Source organism: Petromyzon marinus, unplaced genomic scaffold (genome assembly GCF_048934315.1).
Source record: "Petromyzon marinus isolate PM22_M1 ecotype Great Lakes invasive population unplaced genomic scaffold, UKy_Petmar_22M1.pri1.0 PM_G_Scaffold_44, whole genome shotgun sequence".
Taxonomy (NCBI): domain Eukaryota; kingdom Metazoa; phylum Chordata; class Hyperoartia; order Petromyzontiformes; family Petromyzontidae; genus Petromyzon; species Petromyzon marinus.
Window position 1 is genome coordinate 1,641,495 of NW_027422996.1, and position 21,116 is coordinate 1,662,610.

General features: G+C 50.2%; 1 protein-coding gene across 2 annotated transcripts in view; it reads left to right on the forward strand.

The window, feature by feature from the left end:
- The first annotated feature begins 3,707 nt into the window (after positions 1-3,707).
- LOC116937461 (coxsackievirus and adenovirus receptor homolog) overlaps positions 3,708-21,116 on the forward strand; it is a 58,004-nt gene continuing 40,595 nt past the window's right edge. For both annotated transcript variants that reach the window (XM_076061924.1, XM_076061925.1), the window contains exons 1-3: positions 3,708-3,831; positions 11,124-11,251; positions 15,223-15,418. In XM_076061924.1, coding sequence (XP_075918039.1) covers positions 3,741-3,831; positions 11,124-11,251; positions 15,223-15,418 — 415 coding nt within the window. In that variant the 5' untranslated portion in view covers positions 3,708-3,740. The remainder of the gene's footprint in view (positions 3,832-11,123; positions 11,252-15,222; positions 15,419-21,116) is intronic.

A 21,116-nucleotide genomic window follows, 5' to 3' on the forward strand; every position in this document is an offset into this window, starting at 1 on the left:
CACGAAATCCACGGTGGGGTTTCTGCGGCGCGATCGTGACGGAGTCGCGTGTCGCACGTCGGGAAGGAGGTTGTTGCGTGTACCTCGGGCGGGCGTCCACGAGTGGCTGAGCTCCGTCGGGGACTGGGGGACCACCGAGGACCACGGGTTCCACTCCCGCGGTCCGATCGCGGCTTCAGCCGGCGTTGGTTCTTCGCGGACACGGCTCGCCTTTCGGCGCGAGCGCGCGGCGAGTTGACGGCGAGCCGATGGGCTTAACCTCCATCGCCAACGGCCTCGCAGAATCATTCTCATTATGAGACCTCCTTTGCCAGTAACAAGATATAGGAATAGGTTTTACCCTTTTAACTGGCACAAAAACTGACACCTTTATTCAAGGCATCGTGTTTGCAATAACCACAACACAAGCAGTCAAAATGCAAACAAAAAAGACAACTCTGATAATAATAATATTGGCACTGTCCTTGAATTTGATTGGTCCACACCCGAGACGGCTTTTCTTAGAGCCTAGTCTCCATTGGTGTTGGACCAGAAGACGCCAAAAGGTCCAACACCAGCGGAGACTAAAGGGCTCTAAGAAAAGCTGTCTCGGGTGTGGACCAATCAAATTCAAGGACAGTGCCAATATCATTATCAGAGTTGTCTTTTTTGTTTGTTTGCATTTTGACTGCTTGTGTTGTGGTTATTGCAAACATGATGCCTTGAATAAAGGTGTCAGTTTTTGTGCCAGTGGTGACTTTACCGAAAGAGCTAAGAATATGTAATGGGGGGGTTGCGAGGCCATACTTCACCGTGCCGGTCGGCGCGGGTTGCTGAAGGGGACCGATCCGGACATCGCTTGCCATTTAAGTTAACCGCGGCCGGCAATGAAGGTCGGGTCAGCGGGTTCAGAGGACGGCGCGCTAACCGTTCTTCTGATGATGATGATGCGTCGTCGATTTCCCGGGAAAGCCTCGCCCGAGTCTCGGGACGCGCGCTTCAGGAGGGTGCTTGCGTGAGGACGCGTTGCGTTGCTGTGAACCGTTGTTCATTTTAAATTTCGACTTGAAGCTTTCGTGACTGCAAGGATTCATCTTCTTTGGTTCTTTCGGTAAAGTCACCACCACGTAGAATGAGAATAAAATAATAAAATAACACAATAAAATTATCACGACGTTTCGGCCACAACGCAAGCGGCCTTCTTCAGGTGAAAGGAACAAACCTGCCGGGACGACAGAGCTTCAATGTAGCTCTGAACAGAGAAGAGGCTCCGTCGTCCCGACAGGTTTGTTCCTTTCACCTGAAGAAGGCCGCTTGCGTTGTGGCCGAAACGTCGCGAGAATTTCATCGTGTTATTTTATTATTTTATTCTCATTCTACGTGGTGGTGACTTTACCGAAAGAACCAGAGAAGGTTGTTCATTTCCCCCGCTGCCGTGTGACCGCTGCCGTGTGACCGTGCGTAGCGTGCTGTACTATGGCGAGTTGAATAAACGTTGGTGATGTTTTTCATACCGACCGTGTGTCTGCAGTAACTCGACGTAGCGTCTCGTTTCAGAGACTGAGCCTCAAGCGAGCGCTGAGCTCCGTCACCGCCTCTTCCCTGTTCACGCTCCTGAATTGAATTTTTTATTTAAAGCTTTCGTGACTGCAGGGATTCATATTCTTGGTTCTTTCGGTAAAGTCACCAGCACGTAGAAGGGAAACAATAAAATAATAAAAATATAAAACAATACAATTAAATCACCACGTTTCGACTGCAACACAAGAAGCAATCATCATCAGGTGTGAAAAACCACGGCAAGAAAATTTGAAAAAAGTGGCGTTTTTTTTTTCAAATGGTTCTTGCTGTGGTTTTCACACCTGATGATGATTGCTTGTGTTGCTGTCGAAACGTCGTGATTTAATTTTTATAATTTTATTGTTTCCCTTCTACGCGGTGACTTTACCGAAAGAACCAAGAATATGAGGTCCTGAATTGGTCTGTGGAAATTCCACATTGCTACTAAAGCACCGTCACCGGTCGCTCCATGCACGACAACCGCTCCCCCTCCCTTCCTCAAACACTCCCCACCCCCACGATGCTCTCGTTGAGACGTAAGAAAGAGCTGCAACGCCAACGTGCCCACGCCTGAATTGTGTTTCCGATTTGCCTTCTAAAGAAACGTCTGGCCGTGTCGTCTCGCACGCCCAGAGAGGGCATCTCGCATTCCCCCTGGGGGTGATGAAGAACGCCCGATGATCTAGAGACACAAACCTGCATCAGGATTTGCGTCGTATTCATAGGCAGCGTTTGATTTTCATATTTACCGAGGGGGGGGGGGGGGTGGGGGGGTGGTAGTTAGTGGCAGGGGGTTTGTGTAATAATTTAATAAGTACTTGTCGAGTTTGAACAGGAGAATGCGGTGGATTATTTTACATCGCTCTCTATGCAAGATGCAGCGGAATGGAAGCACAGTTGGGTTCCAGTTTGCTTTGTCCCTCGCGTTCGGAATCGCGGGTCCATTTAATAAAACTTCCACCCCCCCCGCCCCTAACTTGTAAACTACTGAACATACATTGATGAAGGTGTGCAGGTTAGGGGGGGCATTGCCCCCCACCCCACCCCAAAACTCCGCCCGTGGGTGTAGTCCATTGTTGTTGAGGGGTCACGTGAGGAGAGTTGCTTGGTCCACCGGTGACGATGACGGTGATGGTGATGATGACGGTGACGACGGTGATGATGGTGATGATGGTGACGGTGATGATGGTGATGGTAATGATGATGGTGATGATGACGGTGATGATGATGGTGATGATGATGATTACGGTGATGATGATGGTGACGGTGGTGATGACAGTGATGGTGATGATGACGGTGATGGTGATGACGGTGATGACGGTGATGATGATGACGGTGATGGTGATGATGACGGTGATGAGGTTGATGGTGATGGTGATGATGACGGTGATGATGGTGACGACGGTGATGATGACGGTGATGGTGGTGATGGTGATGATGGTAATGATGATGACGGTGATGATGGTAATGATGATGTTGACGGTGATGGTGATGATGGTAATGATGATGTTGACGGTGATGGTGATGATGGTAATGATGACGGTGATGATGGTGACGGTGACAGTGACGATGACGGTGGTGATGATGGTGATGATGGTGACGGTGATGATGACGGTGATGATGATAACGGTGATGATGGTAATGATGATGTTGACGGTGATGGTGATGATGATGACGATGATGGTGATGATGGTAATGATGATGGTGAATGACGGTAAGGGTCAAAGATCGGGCAAAAGTCGGCTCGTTGCTTTTGACCTTTAACCTTGCCGAGGTCTTAGGGAAGGGGGAGGGTCCTTGTAAAGAGGGGCGTGGTTGGGGCGGGGGAGTCTACCGGAGCTCCACCCCTCGCCCACGTGACGTGTTGAGAGCGGAGTGGGGGAGAGAGAGAGGGGGTTGGGTGAATGGGGTGAGGGGCGTGGCCGTGGGTGGGTGGGTGGGGGTAGTTTCGTGGGTGGGGGTTGCGTGAGGAGGGGGTGGGGGGTGAATCCACCGGAGCTCCGCCCCTCACCCACGTGACGTGTTGAGAGCGTAGGGGTGGGAGAGAGTGGGTTGGGTGAATGGGGTGAGGGGCGTGGGCGTGGGTGGGGGTAGTTTCGTGGGTGGGGGTTGCGTGTGGGGGGGGTGAATCCACCGGAGCTCCGCCCCTCGCCCACGTGATGCGTGACGTCAGGGCGCGAGAGAGACGAGGAGAAGACAAGATGGCGGCTATGGCGGTGTCTCGCTCTGCGCTGCTGCTGCCGCTGCTGCTGCCGCTGCTGCTGCTGCAGGTGACTGCGATCGCTATGAGCGGTGAGTCGGCGGCTGTCTCGCTGGTCGTGCCGTCTTATTGGCGAGGCTTTGTGTTTGTGTGTGTGTTTGTTTGGGTAAGTTTGTTCTGTTTTCCCAAGTGCACCTAGCCTGGCACGAGCGGCGTTGATAACGGTGGTGGGCGGGGGCGGTGCGGGCGGTGCGGATCTGTGAGGGGGTGTTCGATGTCTCAAAGTGAACCTAGCCTGGCACACGAGGCTGGTGCGGTAACGGGGAGCGGTGGCGCAGTGGTTAGCGACTGGGTTGAACGTCGCCACTGGGGGGGGGAGGGAGGGAGACAAAGGCGGCCGGGCGTGGTGCTGTGTCACATGTTGTAGCAGCTGCTGCTGCTGCTGACTCGCTAGCAGCACTTGCCCCTACAGCCTGTTGAAGGCTACACGGGGGAGCTTTGTCTTTCCTGGACACAGTCTCCCTCGCGTGTCAGACCTTCATCATAGGTGACACTTCATAGGTGACACTTCATAGGTGACACTTCATAGGTGACACTTCATAGGTGACACGTCATAGGTGACACTTCATAGGTGACACTTCATAGGTGACACTTCATAGGTTATACTTCATAGGTGACACTTCATAGGTGACACTTCATAGGTTATACTTCATAGGTGACACTTCATAGGTGATACTCATAGGTGACACTTCATAGGTGACACGTCATAGGTGACACTTTATAGGTGACACTTCATAGGTGACACTTCATAGGTGACACTCATAGGTGACGCTTCATAGGTGACACTTCATAGGTGACACTTCATAGGTGACACTTCATAGGTGACACTTCATAGGTGATACCACAGGTGATACTTCATAGGTGATACTTCATAGGTGACACTTCATAGGTGATACTTCATAGGTGACACTTCATAGGTGATACTTCATAGGTGACACTTCATAGGTGATACTTCATAGGTGACACTTCATAGGTGATACTTCATAGGTGATACTTCATAGGTGACACTTCATAGTTGACACTTCATAGGTGATACTTCATAGGTGATACTTCATAGGTGACACTTCATAGGTGACACTTCATAGGTGATACTTCATAGGTGATACTTCATAGGTGACACTTCATAGGTGACACTTCATAGGTGACACGTCATAGGTGACACTTTATAGGTGACACTTCATAGGTGACACTTCATAGGTGACACTCATAGGTGACGCTTCATAGGTGACACTTCATAGGTGACACTTCATAGGTGACACTTCATAGGTGACACTTCATAGGTGATACCACAGGTGATACTTCATAGGTGATACTTCATAGGTGACACTTCATAGGTGATACTTCATAGGTGACACTTCATAGGTGATACTTCATAGGTGACACTTCATAGGTGATACTTCATAGGTGACACTTCATAGGTGATACTTCATAGGTGATACTTCATAGGTGACACTTCATAGTTGACACTTCATAGGTGATACTTCATAGGTGATACTTCATAGGTGACACTTCATAGGTGATACTTCATAGGTGATACTTCATAGGTGACACTTCATAGGTGACACTTCATAGGTGATACTTCATAGGTGATACTTCATAGGTGACACTTCATAGGTGACACTTCATAGGTGATACATCATAGGTGATACTTCATAGGTGACACTTCATAGGTGACACTTCATAGGTGACACTTCATAGGTGACACTTCATAGGTGATACTCATAGGTGACACGTCATAGGTGACACGTCATAGGTGACACTTCATAGGTGACACTTCATAGGTGACACTTCATAGGTGACACTTCATAGGTTATACTTCATAGGTGACACTTCATAGGTGATACTCATAGGTGACACGTCATAGGTGACACGTCATAGGTGACACTTCATAGGTGACACTTCATAGGTGACACTTCATAGGTTATACTTCATAGGTGACACTTCATAGGTGACACTTCATAGGTTATACTTCATAGGTGACACTTCATAGGTGATACTCATAGGTGACACTTCATAGGTGACACGTCATAGGTGACACTTCATAGGTGACACTTCATAGGTGATACTTCATAGGTGACACTTCATAGGTGACACTTCATAGGTGATACTTCATAGGTGATACTTCATAGGTGACACTTCATAGGTGACACTTCATAGGTGACACTTCATAGGTGACACGTCATAGGTGACACTTCATAGGTGACACTTCATAGGTGACACTTCATAGGTTATACTTCATAGGTGACACTTCATAGGTGACACTTCATAGGTTATACTTCATAGGTGACACTTCATAGGTGATACTCATAGGTGACACTTCATAGGTGACACGTCATAGGTGACACTTTATAGGTGACACTTCATAGGTGACACTTCATAGGTGACACTCATAGGTGACGCTTCATAGGTGACACTTCATAGGTGACACTTCATAGGTGACACTTCATAGGTGACACCACAGGTGATACTTCATAGGTGATACTTCATAGGTGACACTTCATAGGTGATACTTCATAGGGGACACTTCATAGGTGATACTTCATAGGTGACACTTCATAGGTGATACTTCATAGGTGACACTTCATAGGTGATACTTCATAGGTGATACTTCATAGGTGACACTTCATAGGTGATACTTCATAGGTGATACTTCATAGGTGATACTTCATAGGTGACACTTCATAGTTGACACTTCATAGGTGATACTTCATAGGTGATACTTCATAGGTGACACTTCATAGGTGACACTTCATAGGTGATACTTCATAGGTGATACTTCATAGGTGACACTTCATAGGTGACAATTCATAGGTGATACATCATAGGTGATACTTCATAGGTGACACTTCATAGGTGACACTTCATAGGTGACACTTCATAGGTGACACTTCATAGGTGATACTCATAGGTGACACGTCATAGGTGACACGTCATAGGTGACACTTCATAGGTGACACTTCATAGGTGACACTTCATAGGTGACACTTCATAGGTTATACTTCATAGGTGACACTTCATAGGTGATACTCATAGGTGACACGTCATAGGTGACACGTCATAGGTGACACTTCATAGGTGACACTTCATAGGTGACACTTCATAGGTTATACTTCATAGGTGACACTTCATAGGTGACACTTCATAGGTTATACTTCATAGGTGACACTTCATAGGTGATACTCATAGGTGACACTTCATAGGTGACACGTCATAGGTGACACTTCATAGGTGACACTTCATAGGTGATACTTCATAGGTGATACTTCATAGGTGACACTTCATAGGTGACACTTCATAGGTTATACTTCATAGGTGACACTTCATAGGTGATACTCATAGGTGACACGTCATAGGTGACACGTCATAGGTGACACTTCATAGGTGACACTTCATAGGTGACACTTCATAGGTTATACTTCATAGGTGACACTTCATAGGTGACACTTCATAGGTTATACTTCATAGGTGACACTTCATAGGTGATACTCATAGGTGACACTTCATAGGTGACACGTCATAGGTGACACTTCATAGGTGACACTTCATAGGTGATACTTCATAGGTGACACTTCATAGGTGACACTTCATAGGTGATACTTCATAGGTGATACTTCATAGGTGACACTTCATAGGTGACACTTCATAGGTGACACTTCATAGGTGACACGTCATAGGTGACACTTCATAGGTGACACTTCATAGGTGACACTTCATAGGTTATACTTCATAGGTGACACTTCATAGGTGACACTTCATAGGTTATACTTCATAGGTGACACTTCATAGGTGATACTCATAGGTGACACTTCATAGGTGACACGTCATAGGTGACACTTTATAGGTGACACTTCATAGGTGACACTTCATAGGTGACACTCATAGGTGACGCTTCATAGGTGACACTTCATAGGTGACACTTCATAGGTGACACTTCATAGGTGACACCACAGGTGATACTTCATAGGTGATACTTCATAGGTGACACTTCATAGGTGATACTTCATAGGGGACACTTCATAGGTGATACTTCATAGGTGACACTTCATAGGTGATACTTCATAGGTGACACTTCATAGGTGATACTTCATAGGTGATACTTCATAGGTGACACTTCATAGGTGATACTTCATAGGTGATACTTCATAGGTGATACTTCATAGTTGACACTTCATAGGTGATACTTCATAGGTGATACTTCATAGGTGACACTTCATAGGTGACACTTCATAGGTGATACTTCATAGGTGATACTTCATAGGTGACACTTCATAGGTGACAATTCATAGGTGATACATCATAGGTGATACTTCATAGGTGACACTTCATAGGTGACACTTCATAGGTGACACTTCATAGGTGACACTTCATAGGTGATACTCATAGGTGACACGTCATAGGTGACACGTCATAGGTGACACTTCATAGGTGACACTTCATAGGTGACACTTCATAGGTGACACTTCATAGGTTATACTTCATAGGTGACACTTCATAGGTGATACTCATAGGTGACACGTCATAGGTGACACGTCATAGGTGACACTTCATAGGTGACACTTCATAGGTGACACTTCATAGGTTATACTTCATAGGTGACACTTCATAGGTGACACTTCATAGGTTATACTTCATAGGTGACACTTCATAGGTGATACTCATAGGTGACACTTCATAGGTGACACGTCATAGGTGACACTTCATAGGTGACACTTCATAGGTGATACTTCATAGGTGATACTTCATAGGTGACACTTCATAGGTGACACTTCATAGGTGATACTTCATAGGTGATACTTCATAGGTGACACTTCATAGGTGACACTTCATAGGTGATACATCATAGGTGATACTTCATAGGTGACACTTCATAGGTGACACTTCATAGGTGACACTTCATAGGTGATACTCATAGGTGACACGTTATAGGTGACACGTCATAGGTGACACTTCATAGGTGACACTTCATAGGTTACACTTCATAGGTGACACTTCATAGGTGACACTTCATAGGTTATACTTCATAGGTGACACTTCATAGGTGATACTCATAGGTGACACGTCATAGGTGACACGTCATAGGTGACACTTCATAGGTGACACTTCATAGGTGACACTTCATAGGTTATACTTCATAGGTGACACTTCATAGGTGACACTTCATAGGTTATACTTCATAGGTGACACTTCATAGGTGATACTCATAGGTGACACTTCATAGGTGACACGTCATAGGTGACACTTTATAGGTGACACTTCATAGGTGACACTTCATAGGTTATACTTCATAGGTGACACTTCATAGGTGACACTTCATAGTTGATACTTCATAGGTGATACTTCATAGGTGACACTTCATAGGTGACACTTCATAGGTGATACTTCATAGGTGACACTTCATAGGTGACACTTCATAGGTGACACTCATAGGTGACGCTTCATAGGTGACACTTCATAGGTGACACTTCATAGGTGACACTTCATAGGTGATACCACAGGTGATACCACAGGTGATACTTCATAGGTGATACTTCATAGGTGACACTTCATAGGTGATACTTCATAGGTGACACTTCATAGGTGATACTTCATAGGTGACACTTCATAGGTGATACTTCATAGGTGATACTTCATAGGTGATACTTCATAGGTGACACTTCATAGGTGACACTTCATAGGTGATACTTCATAGGTGACACTTCATAGGTGACACTTCATAGGTGACACTCATAGGTGACGCTTCATAGGTGATACTCATAGGTGACACTTCATAGGTGACACTTCATAGGTGACACTTCATAGGTGACACTTCATAGGTGACGCTTCATAGGTGACACTTCATAGGTGACACTTCATAGGTGACACTTCATAGGTGACGCTTCATAGGTGATACTCATAGGTGACACTTCATAGGTGACGCTTCATAGGTGACACTTCATAGGTGACACTTCATAGGTGACACTTCATAGGTGACACTTCATAGGTGATACTTCAATGTGTGATGTCCACTTCCGCGGGTTCCGTTCCCAGTGAACCACAGAGAGTCACTTGAAGAAGCAGGCAGCTCAGAGGCAGCTCTGTGATGTCCACTTCCGCGGGTTCCGTTCCCAGTGAACCACAGAGAGTCACTTGAAGAAGCAGGCAGCTCAGAGGCAGCTCTGTGTTGTTCATGGCCACCGCGAGGAGGGAGCTTTCGCAACGAGAGTCTAGCCACCACCACCACCACAACAACAATCTGCTTTTAACGTTTAGTTTTTTTGTCCTTCCCCCGCACTTCCAATTCGCACGGTTGGCTACGTTACGGTTGTGCGAAAGAAGTTCAGCGTGCATATAGACGTACCCCTCCGCCCAGGAGTGGGTCACCTTAGCTGATTTTGTTTCAAGCGGGTGAAAACGCAAGAGGCCACGATAAAATCTTATCGGTCCCCGTGTAATTCTCTGGGTATGGGTCTCTGTGTGAGTCTGCGGGTATCTGTGTGAGTCTACGGGTCTCTGTGTGAGTCTATGGGTCTCTGTGTGAGTCTACGGGCATCTGTGTGAGTCTACGGGTATCTGTGTGAGTCTACGTGTCTCTGTTTGAGTCTACGGGTCTCTGTGTGAGTCTACGGTTCTCTGTATGAATCTACGGGTATCTGTGTAAAGTCTATGGCTCTCTGTGAGTCTTTGGGTCTCCGTGTGAGTCTATGGGTCTCTGTGTGAGTCTACGGGCATCTGTGTGAGTCTACGGGTCTCTGTGTGAGTCTACGGGTCTCTGTGTGAGTCTACGGGTATCTGTGTGAGTCTACGGGTCTCTGTGTGAGTCTACGGGTCTCTGTGTGAGTCTACGGGTCTCTGTGTGAGTCTACGGGTCTCTGTGTGAGTCTATGGGTCTATGTGTGAGTCTACGGGTCTCTGTGTGAGTCTACGGGTCTCTGTGTGAGTCTACGGGTATCTGTGTGAGTCTACGGGTGTCTGTGAGTCTATGGGTATATGTGTGAGTCTACGGGTATCTGTGTAAAGTCTATGGGTCTCTGTGAGTCTATGGGTCTCCGTGTGAGTCTACAGGTCTCTGTGTAAGTCTACGGGTGTCTGTGTGAGTCTACGGGTGTCTGTGTGAGTCTACGGGTATTTGTGTGAGTCTATGGGTCTCTGTGTGAGTCTATGGGTATATGTGTGAGTCTACGGGTATCTGTGTAAAGTCTATGGGTCTCTGTGAGTCTATGGGACTCCGTATGAGTCTACAGGTCTCTGTGTGAGTCTACGGGTCTCTGTGTGAGTCTACTTGAAGATATTACTTCACAACCGTGTCACCACCACCACCACCACCCCCTTTCCCCCCTCTTTGCAGCCGTCTCGTGGATGGAGAAAGTGCAGGGGGAGACGGTGGTGCTGGGCTGCACCTGGACGGGCGACCCCACGGACACCGAGGTCCTGGACGTGGAGTGGTTCCTGCAGATGCCCACTACGAACATCTACGTGAGGAAGAGAGAGGGATACAGAGATGCACATCGCTACTCAGAGATGCCTGTAGCTTCTACTCAGAGACGCCCGTAGCTCCTACTCAGAGACGCCCGTAGCTCCTACTCAGAGACGCCTGTAGCTCCTACTCAGAGACGCCCGTAGCTCCTACTCAGAGACGCCTGTAGCTCCTGCTCAGAGACGCCCGTAGCTCCTACTCAGAGACGCCCGTAGCTGCTACTCAGAGACGCCCGTAGCTCCTACTCAGAGACGCCTGTAGCTCCTACACAGAGACGCCCATAGCTCCTACTCAGAGACGCCTGTAGCTCCTACTCAGAGACGCCTGTAGCTCCTACTCAGAGACGCCCGTAGCTCCTACTCAGAGACGCCCGTAGCTCCTACTCAGAGACGCCCTTAGCTCCTACTCAGAGACGCCTGTAGCTCGTACTCAGAGATGCCTGTAGCTCCTACTCAAAGACGCCTGTAGCTCCTACTCAGAGACGCCCGTAGCTCCTACGCAGAGACTCCCTTGGGCTCCTATTCAGAGACGCCCGTAGCTCCTACTCAGAGACCCCCGTAGCTCCTACTCAGAGACGCCCATCGGACACGCAGAGACGCCTGTAGCTCCTACTCAGAGACTCCCTTGGGCTCCTACTCAGAGACGCCCGTAGCTCCTACGTAGAAGTCCGCAGGCTCCTACACAGGCACCAGCAGGCTCCTACACAGGCACCAGCAGGCTCCTACACAGGCACCAGCAGGCTCCTACACAGACACCAGTAGGCTCCTACACAGACACCAGCAGGCTCCTACACAGACACCAGCAGGCTCCTACACAGACACCAGCAGGCTCCTACACACACACCAGCAGGCTCCTACACAGACACCAGCAGGCTCCTACACAGGCACCAACAGGCTCCTACACACGCACCAGCAGGCTCCTACACAGACACCAACAGGCTCCTACACAGGCACCAACAGGCTCCTACACAGGCACCAGCAGGCTCCTACACAGGCACCAGCAGGCTCCTACACACACACCAGCAGGCTCCTACACAGACACCAGCAGGCTCCTACACAGGCACCAACAGGCTCCTACACAGGCACCAGCAGGCTCCTACACAGGCACCAGCAGGCTCCTACACACACACCAGCAGGCTCCTACACAGGCACCAGCAGGCTCCTACACACACACCAGCAGGCTCCTACACAGACACCAGCAGGCTCCTACACAGGCACCAACAGGCTCCTACACACACACCAGCAGGATCCTACACAGACACCAGCAGGCTCCTACACAGACACCAGCAGGCTCCTACACACACACCAGCAGGCTCCTACACAGGCACCAGCAGGCTCCTACACAGACACCAGCAGGCTCCTACACAGGCGCCCGTAGGATCCTACACAGAAGCCGCCCCCACAGGCTCCTACACAGGCACCAGCAGGCTCCTACACAGAAGCCGCCCCCACAGGCTCCTACACAGAAGCCGCCCCCACAGGCTCCTACACAGAAGCCGCCCCCACAGGCTCCTACACAGAAGCCGCCCTCACAGGCTCGTACAGAATCAGAATTCACCTTCTTGGTTCTTTCGGTAAAGTCACCGCCACATAGACTGGAAATAAAATAATGAAATAAAATAATAATAATGCGATTCTCACGACGTTTCGGCCACAACACAAGTGGGCCTTCTTCAGGTGAAGAAACAGGGCTATCAAGAAGACGGAACTTGAATGAACGCTGTCAGGCAAGGACCGCGTCTTTTGAAGCTGTGTGGGCGAAGTTGAATTAGCATGTTACCAGCCTCACCTCCGGAGAGGGAGGTGGGATGGTAACATGCTAATTCAACTCTGCCCACACATATTCTTAGCTCTTTCGGTAAAGTCACGTTGAAGGGCAACAATAAAATAATAAAATATATTAAAATAATAAAATATATAAAACAATAAAAAAATTGTTGTTTTATATATATTTGATTATTTTATTGTTTCCCTTCAACGTGACTTTACCGAAAGAGCTAACAATATGAATCACTGCAGTCATGAAAGCTTTAAATCAAAATTCCGTCCACACAGCTTCAAAAGACGTGGTCCTTGCTTAACAGCGTTCATTCAAGCTCCGTCTTCTTGATAGCCCTGTTTCTTCACCTGAAGAAGGCCACTTGTGTTGTGGCCGAAACATCGTGAGAATTGCATTATTACTTGACTTCATTATTTTATTTCCAGTCTACGTGGCGGTGACTTTACCGAAAGAACCAAGAATGTGAATCCCTGCAGTCACGAAAGCTTTAAATCGAAACAGAATCGGAATATGTATATACACTGCAGGAGGAATCCGATGAGCTGTAAAGCTCTTTGTTCACAGATGGGGTGGGTCAGAACGTTCCAACAACAAACGGCTACAAGAACACGTGTCAGGAGTGCAACGTATAGGAAAACAAATCAATTGAACAGTATAAAAATAAATGTAAATTTAAACCTGGTAAAGCCCACTGAACTATAGGGTCTTATTCTTGGTTCTTTCGGTAAAGTCACCGCCACGTAGAAGGGAAACAATAAAATAATAAAAATATAAAACAATAAAATTCTCACGACGTTTCAACTGCAACACAAGAAGCAATCATCGTCAGGTGTGAAAACCACAGCAAGAACAATTTGAATAAAAATGGCGGGTTTTTTTTAACGTCAGCACCACGGAGAGCGATTTGGAAGTTTGTTCAGATGGACGAGTCCATCTATGTTCGGAAAAGAGGAGGGGGGAGACGAAAATAATGGATGCGGTCTGAAAGTCACCGTAAGCGTGAACAATCAATCAAGACCCGAAATGGTTTAGCAAATCCTTCCAACGATTGCTAAGCCCAGAATCCATCTCCTCGGTTGAAATTGTCTCCGTGTTTGTATATGCGGATAGCCTCATGAACGAATCTCTCTTGGTAGCCGTAATCGTGAACAATCAATTAAGACCCCAAATGGTTTATCAAATCCTTCCAACGATTGCTCAGCCCAGAATCCATCTCCTCGGTTGAAATTGTCTCCGTGTTTGTACGTGCGGATAGCCTCATGAACGAAACTCTCTTGGTAACCGTAAGCGTGAACAATCAATTAAGACCCGAAATGGTTTATCAAATCCTTCCAACGATTGCTAAGCCCAGAATCCATCTTCTCGGTTGAAATTGTCTCCGTGTTTGTATATGCGGATAGCCTCATGAACGAATCTCTCTTGGTAACCGTAAGCGTGAACAATCAATTAAGACCCCAAATGGTTTATCAAATCCTTCCAACGATTGCTAAGCCCAGAATCCATCTCCTCGGTTGAAATTGTCTCCGTGTTTGTACGTGCGGATAGCCTCATGAACGAATCTCTCTTGGTAACCGTAAGGGTGAACAAGCAATTAAGACCCCAAATGGTTGATCAAATCCTTCCAATGATTGCTAAGCCCAGAATCCATCTCCTCGGTTGAAATTGTCTCCGTGTTTGTACGTGCGGATAGCCTCATGAACGAATCTCTCTTGGTAACCGTAAGCGTGAACAATCAATTAAGACCCCAAATGGTTTGTCAAATCCTTCCAACGATTGCTAAGCCCAGAATCCATCTCCTCGGTTGAAATTGTCTCCGTGTTTGTACGTGCGGATAGCCTCATGAACGAATCTCTCTTGGTAACCGTAAGGGTGAACAAGCAATTAAGACCCCAAATGGTTGATCAAATCCTTCCAATGATTGCTAAGCCCAGAATCCATCTCCTCGGTTGAAATTGTCTCCGTGTTTGTACGTGCGGATAGCCTCATGAACGAATCTCTCTTGGTAACCGTAAGCGTGAACAATCAATTAAGACCCCAAATGGTTTGTCAAATCCTTCCGACGATTGCTAAGCCCAGAATCCATCTCCTCGGTTGAAATTGTCTCCGTGTAGGTACGTGCGGATAGCCTCACGGCGGCGGCGGTGGCGATGGCGGAGCCCTTTTTGTCCGTCTCCCACCCCCCTGCCCTCAGGTTGCCACGTTCGCCGGGGGCGAGGGGCACATCTACCCGGACTTCGCGTCCCGCGTGCGATTCGCCCGCAACGCGACGCGGAGGGACGCGTCGCTGCAGATCGCCGGGCTGCGGGCGAGCGACGCCGGCGTCTACACGTGCAAGGTGAAGTTCGGCACTTTCATCAAGCTGGAGACCATCAGGCTCACCGTGCTGGGTAACGAACGCACGCACGCGCACACGCACGTACGCACACGCAGGTACGCACTTACACACACGTACACGCACGCACACACACGTACACACACGCATGCACGTACACACACGTATACGCACGCACACGCACGTACACACATGCACGCACACGCACGCACACGCACGTACACACGTACACGCACGCACACGCACGTACACACACGCACGCACACGCACGCACGCACGTACACACGTACACGCACACGCACGTACACGCACGCACGCGCACATGCACGCACGCACACGCACGTACACACACGTACACGCACGCACGTACACACACGCACGCACACACACGCACGTACATGCACGCACGCACGTACAACAACAACAACCGCCATTCGCCACTAAGTGGCGGTGACGTCACCACGACGCTTGTGCCAGGCTATGTGCACCCTGAGGCCACGTGAAGTGTCGAACGCCCGCTGGCAGGAGGTCACGGGGCAGACCCAGGTGCCACGGGTCGACTGACTGTGGCAACCTGCTGTGCTTTAGCCACCCGGCGCTCCGCTCGTTGTTGTGAGCGTCGCTCCTCCGCCCTCCGTTGTTGTTGGAGGGTGACTGCCTCCAACTGCCCAGTAGCGTCCTTCACGAGCCTCCTCCACAGAGGCCGATCTTGACACCGCTGGTACCAGTCATCGGCAAGTCCACTCAGCTCCACGTCCTCCTGTACCACATCACTCCATCTCTTCTCTAGCCCGTGCCGTGCCCGCGTAGCCCCCTCAATCCGGCCAAACAAAAGCTGTTTCGGCATGCGGTGGCTGGGCATGCGGGCTACATGACCCAGCCATCGCAGCCTTCCCCGCCGGAGGAGCTCACCGATGGGACCTTGCCCAGATCTTTCAAGGATTTGTGAGCTTCTCACACAATCCATTCTGGTTAAACCCAGGATGGATCGTAGGCAGGCCAGCATAAATGTTTCTAACCGGCGAAGATGTTCCATTAGGGGGGTCCACGTTTCGCAAGCGTAGAGAAGGGAGGGAATGACCGTGGCCGAGAAGACCTGAAGCTTAGTGCGGAGCGACAGACCAGGTAGCTTCCACACAGCGTTACGCAACCGATGAAAAGATATTGCCGCTCGACTGATTCGGAGTGAGACCTCTGCTGTTAAACTGGAGCCAGTCATAAGCACACTGCCCAGGTATGGGAAACTCTCCACTCTCTCCACAACTGCCCCATCACCGATTGGGAGTTTTGGGGGCGGAGTGTCCGATGGTACAAAATACCCAGGCAGGTGCTTAGTTTTGGTGGGGCTGATGGTAAGGCCCCACCTCTTAGTGGCACGCTCCAGTCTCAGCAGCAGCGTTTCCAACTCCTCCTCTGAATGAGCAGTTATTACCAAATCATCAGCATACATAACATGGTTGAGCAATAGGGAGCCATCCCTTGACCGCACCCGGGCGTCGATCAGCCTCCCATTATATCTGTACCATATGGAGATTCCCCCGGTACAGCTATTGAAGGCTTCACGAACTACGTGGTCAAAGTAGATGTTAAATAATGTGGGAGCCAGAGGACATCCCTGTCACACCCCAAGGTTAACAGGGAATGGCTCTGACTCCCGGCCACGTAGTTTTACCCGGGCCCGCTCACCATCATGAAGGTCCTTAATGATCGTGAGCAGAGGGTCAGGTACTCCAAAAGCACGAAGAACAACCCAGAGCCCAGGCCTACTGATGGTATCATAGGCCTTGACCAGGTCAATAAAGCAGAGATGTAGGTCTTGTTGGAATTCCCTACACCTCTGCTGTAGCAGACGGACAGAAAATATGGCATCTGTGCAGGACCGCCCTTTCCTGAAACCGCATTGGGGCTCCGCAAGCCTCTCCTCAGCATGCCTGGCAAGGCGATGTTGAATAATCCTTGCCAGGACCTTTCCCGGCACACTGAGGAGTGAGATGCCCCTGTAGTTGTTACAGTCTGTGCGGTCCCCCTTCTTAAAAAGGGGGACCACCAGGGCATCCTTCCAATCCTGCGGAACCCATCCAGTGGTCCAGACTGTTGTTATGATGTCATATAGGGCAGTCTGTGCACAAACGCCGCCCTCCCTCAGCATTTCGCTTGGGAGATCATCTCTGCCCGCTGCCTTTTCTGGTCTCAGACTCCGGATCGCCTTCAGTACTTCCTCAACATATGGCACCTCAGCCAGCCACTCACAGGGGGTGACTTCTTCCAATATTTGAGGCACCGCAGCCTCAGCAGGGTCATCCTCACTTTGTGCCACGATGTTTTCCTGGCTGAGGGATTTTCCCTCCCCCAGGACCTCACAGAAATGCTCAGAAAACCTGCAAACCTGTTTCTGGGGGTCGGAGATTGGGTCACCGTTTTTTCCCCTAATGATGGTAATAGGTGTGGCGCTGCAAATTACTTTTTTGATGGAGTTAAATAGAGATTTGTGATCACGGGCCACTGAGGCAGACTCAATCTCCTCAGCAACCCGCGACTACCACCCATCCTTGCAGCGCCTCACGGCTCTCCGAACCTCCGAGCGAAGGCTGCGGTAAGCCTCCACATTCTCTGACGTGGGATTCTGTAGCCGATGACAGTGGGCCTGTCGCTTTTTCTCAACCATCCTGAACACCTCCTCTGTCAGCCAGGGTCTATGGGGAGGTCTGGACCGCGTACCCAAAGCAGCCATTGCAGCTGCATGAGTCACAGTCCTAAACCTCGCCCATTTACCCTCGACATCAGGAGGAGTGGAGGACGATGCCAATCCCAGCCGCAAGCGATGATGAAATTCTCGCTTGCAACTTTCATCAGATAACTGAGACCAGGCCACTTTAGGTTGGAATGGGGTCCTGGGTATACACCCACCACCGGAGTGGAAGAATGGCAGGCACATCTTACAGATGACTAGTCGATGGTCAGAGGGCAGATCAGCTCCACGGTAGGTCCTGGTGTCAAGGACATGGGCTCGCATCCGCTGGTCCGTCACTATGTAGTCCAGCAGATGTTCTTGCTTGGACCCGGCATGCATCCATGATGTTGTGTGGATGCGCCTATGCCGGAACAGCGTGTTGGTAATTACAAGCCCATGGGCTGCACAAAAATCTAGCAGCCTCCTACCGTTGTTATTGAGCTGATCTGGCCCATGCCCTCCAATCACTCCAGACCAGGTGCCAGTATCATGACCAACTCGGGCATTGAAGTCACCCAACATGTTAACTCTATCCCGAGGGGCCACTTTAGCCAGCACCTGTGACAGGAGGTCATAGAAGGCATCTGACTCATCGGCTTTGCCTGCATCCCTCCACGGATGTTCATCTTTGGTGGGGGCATAAGTAACAACGACCACCATTCCTCGCCTCCGGTTGATGGGAAGGCGAGCCCAAAGTAGCCTGCGACTTACAGCTTCTCACACCTCACCGCTACGCTCCCACGCCCCCTCATTCTTTTGTTCAAAAGAAGAGCCACACCCTGTTGTTTGGCAGTCTGCTGCCCCGAGTAGAGGACGGTCCACCCCTCATGGTGGCAGGAGCCAGAGCCGGTCCACCGGACCTCCTGAATGCCACACAGATCCAGGCGGTACCGTTCCAGCTCCCGACAGAGGAGTGGCAGCCTCTCCTCCGCAGTGAGCGTTCGAACATTCCACGTGGCCACCCGTAGTGGCTTTTCGTTGTTTCTGGAGGAGCCCCGAGGGTAGATATTCAATCTCCTGGCTCCGCCAATTGGGGTTTGGCCAGGAGACGTCATAGACGCCTGGTCCCCCGGGGCCTCCGGCACAAGCTTATTAGTTACATATTTCAGTTTAACTCGTGGTTTAGTGGTAATTAATTGAAGGTGGAGGGGTTACCAGCCCCTCGCACCCGTACACACACGTACACACACGCACGTACACACACACACGTACACGCGTGCACACGCACATACACGCACGTGCACGCACGCACACACATGCACGTACACGCATGTACACGCACGCACATGCACGCACGCACACGCACGTACACACACGTACACACATGCACGTACACACACGCACACACGCACGTACACGCACGTACACGCACTTGCACGCACGTACGCACGTACACGCACACATGTAGACATACGTGCACGCACGCACACACACGTGTGCGTGCGTGTACGTGTGGGTCTCTGTGGGTCTGGGTGTCTGTGGGTGTCTACGAGTGTACGTGTGCACGTTGAACTTGTTTCGCGCCGTAAAGTAGCCAACCGTGCTGTGGGTCTCTGTGGGTGTCTCTGTGTCTGTGGGTCTCTGTTGGTCTCTGTGGGTCTCTGTGTCTGCGGGTCTCTGTGGGTCTCTGTGAGTCTCTGTGAGTGTCTCTGTGTCTGTGGGTCTCTGTGGGTCTCTGTGGGTCTCTGTGTCTGCGGGTCTCTGTGGGTCTCTGTGGGTCTCTGTGTCTGCGGGTCTCTGTGGGTCTCTGTGGGTCTCTGTGGGTCTCTGTGGGTCTCTGTGAGTGTCTCTGTGAGTCTCTGTGGGTCTCTGTGGGTCTCTGTGGGTGTCTCTGTGTCTGTGGGTCTCTGTGAGTGTCTCTGTGTCTGCGGGTCTCTGTGGGTCTCTGTGAGTCTCTGTGGGTCTCTGTGGGTCTTTGTGGGTGTCTCTGTGTCTGCGAGTCTCTATGGGTCTCTGTGGGTCTCTGTGGGTCTCTGTGGGTTTCTCTGTGTCTGTGGGTCTCTGTGGGTCTCTGTGGGTGTCTCTGTGTCTGCGGGTGTCTGTGGGTCTCTGTGGGTCTCTGTGGGTCTCTGTGAGTGTCTCTGTGTCTGCGGGTCTCTGTGAGTCTCTGTGGGTCTCTCTGGGTCTCTGTGTCTGTGGGTGTCTGGGTCTCTGTGAGTGTCTCTGTGTCTGCGGGTCTCTGTGGGTCTGGGTGTCTGTGGGTCTCTGTGGGTCTCTGTGGGTCTGGGTGTCTGTGGGTCTCTGTGGGTCTCTATGGGTGTCTCTGTGTCTACACGTCTGTGTGGTTCTCTGTGAGTCTCTGTGGGTCTCTGCGGGTCTCTGTGGGTCTCTGTGGGTGTCTCTGTGTCTGCGGGTCTCTGTGGGTCTCTGTGAGTCTCTGTGTCTGCGGGTCTCTGTGGGTCTGGGCGTCTGTGGGTCTCTGTGGGTCTCTGGGTGTCTCTGGGTCTCTGTGGGTCTCTGTGGGTCTGGGTGTCTGTGGGTCTCTGTGGGTCTCTGTGGGTCTCTGTGGGTCTCTGGGTGTCTCTGGGTCTCTGTGGGTCTCTGTGGGTCTGGGTGTCTGTGGGTCTCTGTGGGTCTCTGTGTCTGCGGGTCTCTGTGTCTCTGTGAGTCTCTGTGGGTCTCTGTGTCTGCGGGTCTCTGTGGGTCTCTGTTGGTCTGGGTGTCTGTGGGTCTCTGTGGGTGTCTCTGTGTCTGTGGGTCTCTGTGGGTCTGGGTGTCTGTGGGTCTCTGCAGGTCTCTGTGGGTGTCTCTGTGTCTGCGGGTCTCTGGGTCTTTGTGGGTGTCTGTGGGTCTCTGTGAGTCTCTGTGAGTGTCTCTGTGTCTGTGGGTCTCTGTGAGTCTCTGTGAGTGTCTCTGTGTCTGCGGGTCTCTGTGGGTCTCTGTGGATCTCTGTGTCTGTGGGTCTCTGGGTCTCTGTGAGTGTCTCTGTGTCTGCGGGTCTCTGTGGGTCTGGGTGTCTGTGGGTCTCTGTGGGTCTCTGTGGGTCTGGGTGTCTGTGGGTCTCTGTGCGTCTCTATGGGTG